Source organism: Cervus canadensis, chromosome 5 (genome assembly GCF_019320065.1).
Source record: "Cervus canadensis isolate Bull #8, Minnesota chromosome 5, ASM1932006v1, whole genome shotgun sequence".
In the NCBI taxonomy this organism is placed as follows: Eukaryota; Metazoa; Chordata; class Mammalia; order Artiodactyla; family Cervidae; genus Cervus; species Cervus canadensis.
In genome coordinates this window covers 96,771,020-96,787,149 of record NC_057390.1, presented here as the reverse complement: position 1 = coordinate 96,787,149, position 16,130 = coordinate 96,771,020, and the positions used below count along the sequence as shown (strand labels likewise).

The window sequence follows — 16,130 nt, the reverse complement described above, 5'->3', positions numbered from 1 at the left end:
AGGCTGTGCCTCTCTAAACCCGGAAGGGCCCTCCCTGGAGGCCGCTGCCGTGGCTCCCGCCAGCCCGCCCGTGCTGAGGCTGCCTGCTCACGGTGGGTGACATCTCCCGGTGGGCCGCTGTGCAGGGCAGGAGCCCACAGATCCTGGGGGCTTCGAGGGTGGGAGGAAGGTGATGGGAGCCTTTCCCCAGTGAGGGCGTTGCCTCTTCTGACCCTGTCACATTCCAGCCGAAGCAGAGATTGTGGGTCCCCTTGATGGATACCCATTGACAGTCTGCCAGATGTTGACCATTCAGTCTGCCCTGCTTTACTGCAGAGGAAGGAGGTGGGACTCAGCGCAGGCAGGCTCACAGGAGCAGGTTCTCACTGGGCACTGAGTCTGCGGCTAAAGAAAAGGCTCCTGAGAGGGGATGTGGGAGAGGAAGTTGGGGGGCTGGACTCCCAAAGGCCTCAAGTGCCTGTCACTCCGGGAGGTAACTTCCTCTTTTGGGTCTTCCAGGAAGCATCAAAGCTCAGGAGGTGTTCTCCGCACATACTTAGATTTTCCCTTGAGTAGTCCATGTAATTGTGAAATAAGTCACAAGGAGAAAATTACTGTTTTTGTTCACTTAAAAAAATAGTTTATTTCTCTCAGTTCCAGGTGGATTTGATAAAGTTGAGGGTGTGGGCTTCCTCCCTTCCATGTCCTCCAGTCTCGTTCCTGGTTCGTCATGACTTCAGAAAGAACAGCGAACAAGCGGCAGCTTCTTTAAAGGGCTAGATGCTGCAGAGTGAGACTCTGCCCCTATTGCCCTTCCTTCGTGAGCCAGCACCATCTGTCAGGGTCTGCAAAAACCCAGGAGCTTTATTGTGGGGGTGCCTTGGAATTGGAGGTTCTGCCCCCAGTATTTTGCAGGTTAGGTCAGACCCCAAGAAAGATGGACTGGAGGACTTCACAGTTCATTCTGTCGAGTGTCACTTCTGGGCCTGCCTGGACAGAAACAAAGCCGTCTTGTGTGGGATGCAGTATCGTGTTCAGTGAGGATTAGCACTTTGTTGTTGTTGACATGCCCCTCCCGGAGTAAGGCAGCTGGCTAACTGTGGAAAAACACCAGCCTGAGATCCAGTGATGAGGGTTGTCTGTGAACTCTTGGGAAGATGTCCTTCCCTCAAAATGAGGACCTGAGTTTTCTTGTTTTGGAATGAGAGCATTGGAGTAGCTCTGTGGATTTCAACCTTTTGGAAGTCTTTGAGACTTTAATGAATGCCAAGGACTTCTCTTCCCAGGAAAATGAATGCACGTGCGTTGGTCAACACTTTGGACACCCCCTGAAGCCTGTGACATGAAACCCTGGACCTCGAAGGCTCTGCCCCAGCTGACCCCCACCCGCCTCCCCCATTCGCATACCTCCAGCTGCACAGGGCCTTTGCACATGCTCTTCCAGCCCAGGAGGTGCTTCCCCGTGTGCTTGGGCAGCTCCTCCTCCCAGTCTCACCCTTCCCTGACTGCCCAGATTAGATTAGGTGGCCCTGCTAGACTTGCTTCCCCTGCCCTGAGCATCTCAGTGCTGCTTACAGTGGTAATTAAGTGATTCTTCACTTGCCTTGTCTGAGCCTCCCCATTTGTGGGGTGAGTCTCAGGCCACTCAGGCCATAACAGTCTGAGACTGACCTGTGAGTGTGCATGTGTGTGTCGTAAGAGAGCCCCGGTCTGCGTTTCCGATGACGCACTGCTGGAGACGCGCCTTCGCCATCAGTGGTTTCCGTGGCGCTGGGCAGAGACATCACTTCAAAGCAGGGGCGAGGGCACCCAGAAGACTGGCTTCCAGACTCTCTGCCTCGGCGCTCCGCTGGCCTGACCTCCAGGCTGGCCTCCCCTCTGTCTGCGCTCTGGATGGAGCCGCAGCTCCCACTTTGGAACATTCCCACAGCGCTCGGTGCTTCCTTGTATTGTTGTGTTTTCCTCTGGAGGGGAAGTGACCAACATCAGCCTTTCCTCCCAGCAGACAAATTCCATGCACAAAGCTACACGTCAGCTTCTGGGCGCCTGCTGGCGAGCCCGGCTTCCGCCTCCTGCCCGTGGCGTGGGGGTTGTGCATGACAGCCGTGGCAGACCTCTCTCTGCTGAGCAGTGGGCGGTGCCGTGCAGGACTCCTGACGCAGGTTTCTTCTGAATCCAGTTGCACCTTGCCTCGAGGATGTTGTTATTGTTGTTTGGTCCCTAAGTCACGTCCAGCTCTTTTTGCCACCCTGTGGGCTGTAGCCAGGCTTCTCTGTCCATGTGGTTTCCCAGACAAGAATACTGGAGCTGGTTGCCATTCCCTTCTCCAGGGGATCTTCTCAACCCAGGGATCGAAGCCATGCTTTCTGCTTGGCAGACAGGTTCTTTACCACTGAGTCACCAGGGAATCCCTGCATTGAGGAGACGACTCTGTAAAACACTTCAGACGTCAACAGAGGCAATGCTACCTCCCCAGCTTATGTTGCCTGCATTTTTCTGATGATACAAATGCTTGTAAGTGAAACTTTATTTGCGCTAAGGGAGTAGGTTGTTTACCAGAATGTTCCAGCGAATCTTACTGATACAGAAGGAAAATATCCCTCACGATGGCAAATAATTTTTCTTTAATGTATTGTCTCTAAAGTTGGATATTCATAGATAATAAAAGAATATTAAACCCAGTAACTATTTAAGTGTGCCAGGCACCTTTAAAATATTATGTTGAAGCTTTAGACTGCCCTATGAGGTAGGCAATCTGCTGGTACATATTTTCCATATGAAAAAAATGAGGTCCAGGGAGGTCAAGCTCCTGTCTCAAAGTCACCCAGCTGGGAGGTGCCCAGCTAGAGATCCAGATTGGGCCAGCTCTCCTCCAAAGCCAGCGTTTGCTGCTCCTTCCCTGCCTCCCCGCTGTGGTCAGGACGGAGAGGTGGCAGGTTGCCGGCCAAAAGTGGAGATTCTGGGGCCTGGATCTGTCTGTGTCACTGAGGGTGGCGCCTTGACCCCAGCTCTGCCCCCCGCCCCCCACAAGCTCTCAGGAGGAGAGGGTTTTGTCGGCGACCTGGGGCTTGTGGTAGTCACGCTTCAGGGAGTCACCTGGGGGCGCACGCTCCGGGGCCTCTGACAGCAGCCTCACCTCCGCGGCGTCCTCGGGGCGTCTGTGCAGGACAGGGAGGCGGGATGCTGGCCGCGCGCTCGCCATTCGGGCGGCGCCTCCCTTCTGACCGCTCCCACCTGAGAGCCCCCTGGCCCCCTGAGGTGTGGGTTAGGTGGTCGCCTGCCCTTCCTGGGACAAGTCCTGGAGATGCTTTCTAAGAAAAAAGGCTGTCGGATTCATTTTTCCCTGTCCCCAGCCCCCTTGCAGTTCACAGGGAATCCTTTTGGGAGGCCGCAGTCACCTGAGACGCAGCTGACCCACAGGGTCCTCCCTTCAGAGCTGCTCTCAAGGACATCTGCAGGTGCTTTGGAAGGTTCGACAGTAACCAAGCTGTCTGGAGCTGGGGGTCTTTTCCTCACGGTTTGAACGTGCCAGCCCCCAGCTCAGACGTGGCAGAGTCGGCCTCAAGCCCAGCTTCCAGCGGTGACCTGCTGTCTTGGGCGCACACCGGCTCGTGGGGAACTGACCCAGACCCAGTCAGGTCCTGACGTCAGGGGCTCTCCAGACTAACGGGGATGAAAAAGATGCGAGTGACACTCCCCGTCGAGGACTTGGCCTGAGCTGAGGCGTGGGAAGGCGGATGGAACAGTACTCTGGTGGGCCCGCGCCCTGGCTCTTGCTGGAAGGAGAGTTTGTTTGTGGATTAGAAGCTCTGGCTAACCCAGTGTAGGATGTATTTGTTGGGGCGGGGGAGAAGTCTGCATTTGTTTAGCCCTCCTGTCTGCCCGTCTGTTCATTGGTCATCAGGCATCTCCCGTGTCCGGGTACTCGCTGGTGCTGGGCAGCACTGTGTACAGAGCATCTGATACGTTAAAACTTTCTTTAGGTGAAAAGAGACATTAGGATGCGGGTTCGGAAGTAGAACTTCTTTGATCTATTGTGCTTCTATAGATAAATTGAACTAAATGTCTTGTGGAAGAAATGAGGTTGGACATATCTGGCACTGAACACTGGCCTAAGGACAATTATTACGGTTTGGGGAAGGAAACTGAGGGCCCTTCAGAATGTGTCAGAAGGGTGGGGCGGTCCCTGATGGGTGTGCTGTGGGTGTCTGAGTCGCGCCCGGGTGTCGCGGCCCCTCCGGGCAGCTAGGGCTCGGGTCTGCACTCTCCTGGTTCGTGGTTGCGGTTTGACTGGAAGGAGCGCTCCGTGCGCAGTGTGAGGTTGGCGGGTGGCAGTGCCGGCCCTGAAGCGCCCACTCTCCTTCCGCCCGGTCCCTGCGAGGGTGGGACGGACACGTGCTGTTGGCTTTGAGAAGTCTGGCCTCTTGGGCCACGATCATGTGAAAATGACTTCTGTCTTGGTAGATGGGAGTCGGAACCTCAGGCTCCTGTAGCGATCTGGATTTGGCTTCTTTGGTCCTGCGTACAGCGGCAGGATTCTCTCTCGCTCCCTCGGAAGGGGCCGTGGCCGGCCTGGACCCTGGTCGTGGCCGCGGCAGTGGTGCAGCACGCTGAGCGTGGAAGCCCTAGTGCACCGAGTGCCACTTCGACGCCGTCTCTTTGGCTCCGTGGGCCTTTTTTTGTCTTTAAGTTTTACTCTGGCTCCCCAATCCTACCCTCCAGTCCCTTTGATTGCGTGCCTTTGGCCAAATTGGCTGAAGCCAGATATCTGCCTTCCGACCTACTGTGGTTTCACAGTCAAACTGTGTGACCTGATGGTGGTAATGATTTCCCGAGGGAACTCCTAAGTGCCTGTCTGATTTGGTTCTCATCACAGCCGAGGAGGTGGGACTGCGGCATTCTGCGCAGCTAACGGATGAGGAATCCGACTCTGCTGTGCTGGGTGGGCAGGGCAGAATCTGGCCCCGGGCGTGGGGCCTCAGTCAGTCTCCCCACTGCCTGCACTCCAGAGATTCCTGAAGAGCTTTTCTACCCTCAGGCTCTGGGATCTCAGTGAAATCTTTCTGTGTACCTTGACATTTTTTTTTTCTTTAATTTTTTCCCCCACAAAAAAGTGTATGATTTCATACCCTTTCTTCCAGGAAATCTGTTGTTCAGAATTTAGGTGGTGCAGCATTTTCTCCAGAAAGGTTAATTTCAACGTAGAGTGGACGACTGGAGCTTGAGGTTGCAAACTCCTATTTGTCCTCTGAGCTCTTCTTTGGAAATTGAAGTGCAGCTTGCATTTTGATGTTTGCTTACTTTTCCCCTTGGAAACACAGTCATAGTGAAGTCAGTTTGTTTTCGCCAATGGAACTTGTCCTCTGATGCACACTGGTCTAAGGGCTAGAACCTTAAAAAGAAGGTGTGACCCAGGGGTCTCTGTGACAGTGTTTCTTGTGGCACACCCCCAAACTGGTCTATTTTTAGCTTTCAGCTTCTTGATCATGTGATTTCCCACTCCTCCCCCAAGGAAAAGCAGCGTTGATGGAGTTTGGAAATGAAGTTCAGTCTCCGAGGCTGCTGCTGTGCCGATGAGCATTGGAGTGTCAGGAAGGCCGAGGAGGAGCTCCTAGAATAGACGGGTCTGGAGACCCACCGCCAGGGCGGTAACAAGCCTTGTATTCTGATTTCCTTCCTGGAAGGGAAGAGAGTTTGAGAGGCAGGAGGCAAAGACCTTTCAGAGCAGAGTTCAAGTTTTTCTTGCACGGGCTCGCCGCTGGGTGATGGGGATGTCTGAGAGATGAATCCCCGTCCAGCTGGTGACTTGGTCCACGTTTGCTCTTCAGCAAAGACACTTGGGCTTGGAAGGGCTCTGTGATCCTCTGGCTTTATTTAGAATGGGCAATGCTATTGAAAAACAGAAGCCCCTGAGACGAAGCCACCTGTGTCCCTGGAAGCAAGGTAAGACGACCCTGTGCTCTGTCCTGGAAGGAGGGTCTGGCCGCCTTCTGTGAGGGTACTTCGGTGTAAACTGGACCTGAGCCTGCTTGGGGGGGCGGGGGGCACCTTCAGATCAGACCCTGCTTCCAGCTCAGAGTAGTTTAAAGAAAATGGACAGACAGTTCTGCTAAGGAGTGAAATGATTTGCAGCTCTGTGATGGCCTGACTTGGCTGAGAACTTAGTTCACGTTGAGATATTTTTATTTAGTGCAGCACATGTCGCTGGTTGAAATTTTTCAGCTTTAAAAAATGTCCCAAAGAAAAATTTTGATATCCAGGAGTTTGCATTTTTAGTGACAGTTTGGTTTAGAGAATGTTAATAATAGCTTTTAACTATATAGCACCTCTCTTCCAAAGAGTTCAAAGTACCTCCTATTAAAAAAAAAAAAGGACAACCTTGTATTTGTCTATCCTCGATGTCCATGATACAGGATAGAAGCACCTATTACCATTACTTCCGTGTCACTCAGGCTTGTATTAATGTTAACTCTGAGAAGGAAGAAGCCAGAGGGACCACACAGCAGTGTGCTGTGGTGTGCCTGGAACTGGAGGACCCTTGAGCAGGGTCCCAGGGCACTTGCTGCCCTTTTTCACTGTTATTAACCTAGCAGACCAGCAGTTTGCAGACCCAGCAGGCACCAAAATACCAAAGGTAGTGCCCACAGGGCTCCATTAGGTAAGGACTCTCTTACCTCCACTTGCCAAAAAAGGAGGGAGGTAGCACCTGACCTGTAGCAAGACAGTTTGATCACAGGTGTGCGCACAGGTGTGTGTTTATGAGCAGAAAAAATAAACTGGGAGAAAACGCATGGAACTGTCAGTAATAGTTGTCTTGTGGTCAGGTTATGGACAATTTTTTTTTTCTTCTTCTTGAAAAAAGTCAGTGGGATGCTAACTTACCATTCCCCCTCTAAGTTTCCATCAGTCAACAAGTTAGTTTGGAAAAGGCACTCCTTTCTGGTCCTTTATCAAATCCTGCTTTGAATAAAAAAACAATAAAAGACATTTGAGGGACAGACCAGGAAATTTGAATATGAACTGGGTGGTAGATGGTATTTGGGAACTGTTGCTAAAACCATTGTGTGATGGTGGTAATGAGTCATGTAGGAGAAGGTCCACTTTGGTGTTGTCATGCTGAAGTATTTAGGAGGAAAGGGTTATACTGGCTATAATTTTACTCTAAAATGGTTCAGGTGAGTGAGTGAACACTTGCATATAGGTAAGAAAAACAGGATCATTTTAACAACTGTTAGAATCCAGGTAATGAATATATTGATTTGTTATAATGAATATATAATGATTTGTTATATTTTCTTTAATGTACTTTACTCACTTGGGGGAGAGAAACATTTTTTTAAAAAGGCAGTTGCTTTTTATGTCATAATACTTTGTCCTTCAAAAGAATGACTCTTGGCAGACATGGTTATTCACATGTGGGCTGGGATGCAATACTGTCTGTCACTGCCGTGTGGGCTGGTGTCTCCAGCTACCGAGAAGAAAAGCCACATGATCCAATAGCGCAAATCACCGGTGTTATAACAGGAATTTAACATTTTACTTACTTTCAAGTTGTCTCTGGTTTTCCTTAGGAAAGCATATGAATGAAAGCTTCTTGATATTTCCACTGGAAGCAGCTGGGCTTACAGACAAAAGTGAAAGCTGTTGTGTTGTGTTGTTCAGTTGTGTTCAGAAATGTAAATGAGAGGGGCTGGTGGCAGGGATTTCAGAATCCACAGTGAATTGGGGGTAAAAAGAACAATTAACTGCCGCTGATTTCTGGGTCTTCACAGATCCTGTAGACCAGGGGTACGTCTCTGCCAGTCCAGGGATTTGGTTTGCACACGGGAGACCCCATACCTACAGTTTGTTCTCCGATCCAACATCTATGGATGCTCTGCCAAGGACCCATGATAACAGGGGTGTGGAGTTTATCTGTTCTTCACAGTTTGTGAGTAAAGGCCATTGATGTTTTGAAACAGGAATTTCAGAACAGTGTTCAGGAATGATATCGTGAATCCCCGTCACCACCCTGAGCCTGATCTGAAGTCCAGGCTCAGCACGAACATGAAATCACAGGGAATGACTTGATGGCTCCAGGCTGGAGGGCAGGCAGCGTGGGATCAGTGCCTTGCTTTAGGGGCAAGTGAAACTGGGTCTTGTCCTCGCGCGTGGTTGCTGCGGGCGGCTGCAACAGCCCCGGCTGCCTCTGACTGCTGTCCAGCCTGTCTGTTGACCTGCCATGGCAGACTTTAACCAGAGCCGGACAGTCGTGATTAGGAAGGTCAGATCCAGAATAAATTCTGAAGGGACATTTAAAGGAAATCATTATCTCCCTTTTAGATCATTTATGTTTCTGCTCCCATGTTGTAGATCTGGGAGGTTAAAAAACTGAGGTGACAGAATACTAGTTTGAAAAACGTGAATCTCACTGTCTCTGCTTGCTGTCACCCTAAAAGAGCATTTTACACGCCGGAATGTCTCTCTCATGATTTTAAACAGTGTGAGACGTAGACCCTTTGAAGGGACCATCGTTGTACTCTCTGACTCTTACAATCCTAGTTTTTCTTACAGCGCACAAAACCCAAGACTTAAGAAAGAGACAATACAGCCGTTTTTTGGTTTTTACACTAACAAATGCTTGGCGTCGTTGATAAATTGGAATCATTTGTATTATCATGGTGAGTTCTAGCAGGTCCCTGCCCAAAAATATAGGATGGGAGATGGGATAAGGCAGTAGCTTCTATGATCCTACGTGGTCCAATTACCCAGAGCTCTGCCGTGTCTGGCTGTCTGACCTTGAACAAGTGAATTCTGGTTACTGCATGACCTGATTAAAAACCTGAGGGCTGTCTGTCGGGGTCGTGGCTCTGCCCTCCACACTCACCCAGCGTATGGCTCTCGGTGACCGAGCTGAGTGCTGCCTGGCTCCCGGTTCTGCCACAGGTGTACCTGGGGTATGAAGGGCGCTGCCTGGTTCCTGGTGCGTGGTGGATGCTACCGGTGCTGGCCTTCCGCTTTGCAGTTCTCTGCCCAAAGTAGAGTCATCGGGGGATGAAAACAGGTACAACCTCCTGTATCCCACAGCAGTTCTGAATTCATGAAGACTAAATTTATCAACAGTTGTTCACACTGCAAAAAATCGCTTCACTAAAGGTACTTAAATCATTTAGTCAGCGTTTGGTTGTTGATTCTTGACCCAGACACCCGGGGAAACCTCTGGCCTAGAGCTGCACTGAACTTCTCTGAAATATGCCTGCTATCCCCTGCTCTCAGAAGACTTCCTTATTTCTTCTGGTCCTTCCCCCCCCCCCCACCCCCAGGAATAACCTGAAGGGTGGCTGACAGTGGTTATTCTGGCTTTGGGGAATACAGCATGAGCAGACGTTTCCTTGGGAATTAAACATTGTGGCTGTAGTAGCACACTGAATTATCTCCCTCAGAAAGCCCCCCAGCGCGAGGCCACACTGCCGTGGCAAGTGGAAATATTAATGATTTGCATGTTTGTACACAGCTGGGTGTGAGAAGGTGAAACGAATACCCTCAGTGGAAGCGCTGACTATAAAAACTGTCCTTGCCAGGCCGGGGTGCCTGTGGGCTTTGCAGCCCCGAGAAGGAGGTGCCTGGCCGGGGTGGGGGTGGGGAGTCACGGATTTGCATAAATTCAGCATGCTCTCTGGTTCCTCTGCCACAGGGGCAGATTTATAATTGTCTGGATTCCATTCAGCAGCAGTGTTTAGACTTGCCTCTACAAGCTTGTCCCAAGCTGGCTAGTTTTGTGCCAGATCATTACCATTGATGGCTTTTCTGGCCGCAGCTGGAGCCGGCCTCCTTCCCCCACCCCACCCCCACCCCCACCCGTTGTCTGCCCTCACTCCACCGCTTTGGGGGGCTGCCATGCTCTGGAACGTGCTCCAGAACGTGCAGGACTGGGTGATGCGCTCCCGGCACCCCGCTCAGGGCCTTCCCGCTGAGAGGCCAGCCACACGACTTTACATATCCCAACCTGTTTCCTAATTTCTGTATGACATTAATAATAACGCATGCCTCGAAGGACTGTTGTGCACAATTAAATGAGATAATTCATGTAAAGGGGTCATAGCCCTTAGCATACTCAGGCACTTGATGAATCGTAGTCATTCTTGTTATCACACGTTGCGTAATAGAGCAAACCCTGGTTTTACACAGGCCAGCTAGCAGTGGGAGCTTGGCTAACTACCCACTTCCTTCCCTCGGTTGAAGGGATCACATGCCAGATGATCTCAGAGGTGCCTGGTGAGCTGTGAATCAGTGACCACCCGCGCTGATCCCTGCTGTCCGCGTCTGCGAGCTCCCCTGGTGTTCAGTGCCTGCAGAAGGCACGGGTGCTGCGGTATCGTGCTAAATTTCTCTGAAAGTAGTTACTGCAGGACTCGGCATAGTTGAGCTGTTCCTAGTTAACTGGAATATGTTACTAACCAGGAGAATCCATTTTCCCATCCTGAATAATGTTGAAATGTCTTTTTCCTAGTTGCAAAGTGGTTAAGAGCCTGTACACTGGAGCCCAGGTGCCAGGGTTGATGCCTTGGTCTCCCACTTCTAGCTGACTGATGGTCGGCAAGTTCCGTAACTCTTGGGCCTCAGTTTTCTCATTTGTAGATAGTACCTACCTCATGGGGTGAGGACCAAGGGGTTTATGCATGTAAAATAATTAGAACAGTACCAGACACGTAGTATACATCCAGTAAGAGTTTATTATTGTTAATTTTAAGTTAAGTACAGGGAAATTACATTTTCTCTTAGGTGAAAATATTTTATGTTATTAAAGAAGAAATTGGAAAAAAATTGACAAAATGCCAAGAGGAAAATGCATCTTGCGTGTCTGGATCTAAAGGGCCTGAAAGCTAGTAGGTGAGCCGAAGGACGAGCTGTTTGCTAGTCATCTTTTCCAGAGCTGCTGCACTCACGTGCGTGTTTTTCATATGTGGTCTTCAGAGCTACCGTAAGGACTGTGACAATCTATCATGTTGCTCCTCCATAACTTATTAGATCATGCACTAGCTGCTGGATATTGAAATTGTTTCCTCTTTTTGCTCTAAGAGGTAAGGTAATAATAAGCAGCTGTATTCATATGTTTGTGATTTGCTGGATGAGCTCCTTAGCATGAGTTCTCAAGGTAAAGTTCCCAGTACAGGAACCTGCCATGGGCTACTGCCATGTTGTTTTTCCAAAAGACATGTATCTGTTAATATTTTCATGAGCGATGCATAAATTTATCAGATAGCCACAAGCACATCTGCGCTGAGTATTGTCATTTTGAAATTGTTTTCCTTGTAAAACTTAAACTGGTTTTACTAGTGCCACCATGATGCAGGCAAGGGGCTCAAAGAAGGGGATGGGAAGTTCAGAAGCCGTTATCAGGGCTTAAAAAAAAAGAATCTGTTTTTGTTTCAAATTTCTGTTTTCCCGTGGACTTTTGCATTGGACTTGGCTCAGTCTCATTTAAGTGTTGAGTTTCACAGAGCAAAGGCATAAAATTTCAGGGATTCTCATTTACCATCACAACTTTTTGTCTTTTGCCTCCCAGGGAGCAGTGATTATTAAACACTTTTGACTTCCTCACATGAAAGGGACAGAGTGAGCCCAGAAGTGATACGCTAGCATCGTTAGTGTGACTCTCGCTGTTCGGCAGGGTGACGAGGGACCAACTCTTCCTCTTTCCCGTTCCTGTTGGGGGACGGTTCGTTACCATTATTCCCCAAATGCTCCTACGTGATTGGGCACTAGCCCAATTGTTATTAAAATAGATATGCTGTTAGACTACTTGCTTCAAACCTTCCTGCAAGGGTGGTTTGGGTCAAAAGCGCAGAACATCAGGATATTACTGTGATGGACAAAGATGATGTCCACGCCCGTTCACTGTGGGGTTCCAAGTCGTGATTGGGTGTGACCATGCGCAGGCTTCCGGGCAGGAGAAGTTTTCAAAGCAAAGGTTATTTAGCATGCTTTTGGAATTAGTCTTGGGCTAGAAAAGAGTGGTAAAACTCTAAAATGATTCCCTAATTTTGCCAGTGAAGAAATCGAGGCTTGTAAAGAAGTGAAGTGGGACTCACCTGGCCGTCCAGTGGTTAAGATGCGGTGCTCCCACGGCAGGGGCACAGGTTCGGTCTCTGGTTGGGGAACTGAGAGTTCCCATGGTGCAAGGTGCAGCCAAAAAAAGAGGGAGAAAAAGTGAAGTGACTTGTCTGAAGTCTTGCAACTACTTTGTGGCTTAGTGTTAGGATAGTAATATAACAGTGATATAATGTATGTACTAAAGATATATAATGATACAGCATATTGTATATATATGATTATATATTTTGTATTCATAAAATGTATTTACATGTTACAGAATATATGTTCAATACATTGTGTATATAATATGTTATATATTGTATCTACCATATACAAAGTATATAACGTGATACAATAATAGATGTAATGATAATACAGTAATAACATATTGGGTATAATATTACAATAATGCTGGTAGCTTCTTGTATGCCAGATTTGGTACTAAGAGATCTGGATACATTATGGCCTTCCATTAATCTTTTGTTGTTGTTGTTAAGTGAAAGATCAAATGTAGGAAATGGAAGCCATAAGTGTGATGGAATTTTTCTCATGAGAAACATGGGGTGTTGTTTTGGGTGTGGATAAGAAAAGGGAAGGAAACTTCGCTTTGTCATCAGATATTTCCAAATTTAGAACAATATCTACCCCGAGCCATTGGTTTTAGGATATGCTTTACCCTGGGAACATGCGTAAAATACATTTCCGTGTTTGGCTGTTTCTTTTCCAGCCACATGGAGGGTGTTACCAGTTTTTAAGATAATAGCAGTGGCCACTGGCCACTTTATCTCTAATTACCTTTTGGCAGTTACGTTAGGGCACTTAGTTTTGGAAGTCACATCTTGCTGAAATACCTAGGTCCCTGTGCCTGGGGACGTTGTGGTCTGCAGCTGAGGAATCTGCCCCAGGATAGCTTTGATAGTCTTTGTCAGGAGTGGGTAAATTTAAAGAGCCAGGTAGTGAGTATTGTAGGCTTTGCAGGGCAGGTGGCAAAATCAAGACTGTCCTGTAGGTACTTACGTGACCAGCTGAGGTGAAACCATTTTATGGCAGATGGGAAAACCCTTCTTCCCTTGCAGGCTGTATACAAGGAACATGCGGCTGAGAGGCTGACAGGCTTCGGGCTGCCACAGGAGTGTGCTGACCCCTGACCTGCGGGGTCTTTTTGGCTTGGTGCTCTCTGCTATCATTATCACTGGGGAACTCAGAAGCAGGTCACTTGTCAGTCACCAGAACTATTCACATTTCAAGCCAGAGAAAGGACTTAAATATCACCCTCCAACAGCCTCATTTTAAAAATTGAGATTACTTAAGCTGAACCTTCTGTTTTCTAGCCTATCACACCAGTCAGGTCTTAATCTATAAAAATACAACAAGAGAGAGTGTGGAAGGTTTGAAGAACTTGGTACTTTGAACATGGAGGCCTTAAACGGCTTTCCTTTACCGTTAAATGGGGCACTATAGTAAAAACATCCCACAGTTTCTATACTCATTCATTGATTGACAGACTTCCATCCACTCAACAAACATTCATTGAATGGCTCCTGTGTCAGGCACTGTTCTAGGCACAAGAGACATCTAATGAAAAATTAAGACATCATTGGCTTCTGATGTGTATAGTTTAATATGAATAGTAAAATGTATATAATCTGTTAGATGCCAGGCATCACAGAAAGAAGGCAGGGAGGGGATGTCGGACTGGGGGAGGGGCTGGTAGTGTTGCAGAGGCTGGAGAGGGGGCAGGGCTCAGCTGTGAGCAGTTGGGCGGGAGCCGGGTGGGCGTGCGCTCTGGAGGACGGGGGGCTGGTGCAGAGGGCCTGGGCCAACAGGATGACGTGAGGCCCGCATGGCTGGAGCAGACTTGGGAGGGACCGGCGAGACTGAAGTCAGGGAAAAGCAGAGCCTTGTCTGTGATGGGGTTTGAAGGGAGAGCCAGTGGGACTTGCTCAGGGGTGACGTGTCAGGTGTGAGAGAAGAAGAGGTGTTTTGGTCTGAGCATTTTGTCTTATAAATGGAGGAGGGCCGAGGAGCAGATGGGGACCCGGGGGTTGGGGAAGGGGTCGGGAGTTGAGTTTGGCATGCCTCTTAGAGACCTAAAAGAGGTGGTCACTAGGCAGGTTGAGGGTTGGAGTCTGGATTTCAGAAAACAAATCTGGGCCTTTTTGGGTCTTTGACTTTTGAGACTGGAAGAGAGAGATTACCGAGGAAGTGAGTTAGAGAAGAAACCAGGGACTGAGCGCTGAGGCACCCCAGAATCAGGAGTTTGGGGTGATGAGCAAGGCCCTGCGGTGAGGCAGGAGGAGGCTCGGAGACTGTGTTGTCCTGAGAACCGGGTGCAGACAGTGTCAGGGCAGAGGACGAGGGTTGAGAGACAGTGCTGACTGGGGCAAGTCACGTAAGGACTGAGACTTGAGCACGGGACTCAGGGCCATGGCGCTCACTGGAGACCAGGGCCAGTTTCAGGGCGGTGCTGGAGGTGAAAGGGGATGTGAGAGAGAAGGGCCAGAGAGGACGCAGACACAGTGGGCATGAGCAGCTCCCTGAGGGCTTTGGCTGCAAGACAGAGCAAAGACAGGTTGGTAGTTGTTGAGGGTAGCGGGGTCAAGGGAGAGCTTTTTTTTTTTTTTTTCATGGTTTTATTTTTGGTTGCACTGGGTCTTCATTGCTGTGAAAGGACTTTCTCTAGTTAGAGAGTGGGAGCTACTCTATAGCTGCGACGCACGGGCTTCTCATTGTGGAGGCTTCTCTTGTTGAGGAGCACGGGCTCAATAGTTGTGGTGCCCAGGCCTAGTTGCTCTGCGTCATATGGAATCTTCCTAGACCAGGGATTGATCCTGTGTCCCCTGAATTGGAAAGCAGGTTCTTATCTTCTGGACCACCAGGGAAGTCCCAAGGGAGAGATTTTTTAAAGCGAGAAATAAAGGCGTGATTGAATGCAGATGTGAATAATCCAGTTCCGTTCAGACGCTCAGTCGTGTCCGACTCTGCGACCCCTTGGACTGCAGCATGCTGGGCTTCCCTGTCCATCACCAACTCCCAGAGCTTGCTCAGACTCGGTCCATGCTCAGACTCAAGTCGGTGATGCCATTCAACCACCTCATCCTCTGTCATCCCCTTCTCCTCCCGCCTTCAATCTTTTCCAACATCAGGGTCTTTTCCAATGAGTCAGTTCTTCGCATCAGGTGGCCAAAGTATTGGAGTTTCAGCTTCAGCATCAGTTCTTCCAACGAATATTCAGGACTGATTTCCTTTAGGATTGACTGGTTTGATCTCCTTGCAGTCCAAGGGACTCTCAAGAGTCTTCTCCAACACCACAATTTAAAAGCATCAACTCTTCAGTGCTCAGCTTTCTTTATAGTCCAACTCTCACATCCATACATGACGACTGGAAAAACCATAGCTTTGACTAGACAGACCTTTGTTGGCAAAGTGATGTCCCTGCTTTTTAATATGCTGTCTAGGTCGGTCATAGCTTTTCTTCCAAGGAGTAAGCATCTTTTAATTTCATGGCTGCAGTCACCATCTGCAGTGACTTTGGAGCCCAAGATAGAAAGTCTCTCACTGTTTCCCCATCTCTTTGCCATGAAGGGATGGGACTGGATGCCATGATCTTAGTTTTTTGAATGTTGAGTTTTAAGCCAGCTTTTTCATTCTCCTCTTTCACTTTCATCAAGAGGCTCTAGTTCCTCTTCACTTTCTGCCGTAAGGGTGGTGTCATCTATGTATCTGAGGTTATTGATATTTCTCCCAGCAATCTTGATTCCAACTTGTGCTTCATCCAGCCCAACATTTCGCATGATGTACTCTTCATATAAGTTAAATGAGCAGGGTGATAATATACAGCCTTGACGTACTCCTTTCCCAATTAGGAGCCAGTCTGTTGTTCTATGTCTGGTTCTAACTGTTGCTTCCTGACCTGCACACAGATTTCTCAAGAGGTCAGGTCAGGTGGTCTGATATTCCCATCTCTTTAAGAATTTTCCACAGTTTGTTGTGATCCACACAGTCAAAGGCTTTGGAGTAATCAATAAAGCAGAAGTAGATGTTTTTCTGTTGTTTTCCTATGTATTCTATTGCTT

The 16,130-nt window shown here is 48.9% G+C and overlaps 1 protein-coding gene across 15 annotated transcripts in view; it reads left to right on the top strand.

The window, feature by feature from the left end:
• RAPGEF1 (Rap guanine nucleotide exchange factor 1) overlaps positions 1-16,130 on the top strand; it is a 134,554-nt gene that overhangs the window by 18,638 nt on the left and 99,786 nt on the right. For 5 of the 15 annotated variants that reach the window (XM_043469908.1, XM_043469904.1, XM_043469907.1 and 2 more), the window contains exon 1: positions 5,520-5,922. The exons of 5 other annotated variants lie outside the window; for them this stretch is intronic. In XM_043469908.1, coding sequence (XP_043325843.1) covers positions 5,859-5,922 — 64 coding nt within the window. In that variant the 5' untranslated portion in view covers positions 5,520-5,858. Of the gene's footprint in view, positions 1-5,517; positions 5,923-16,130 lie in introns of those variants that run through there. 5 more of the 15 variants (XM_043469900.1, XM_043469897.1, XM_043469899.1 and 2 more) reach the window with 2 other exon arrangements.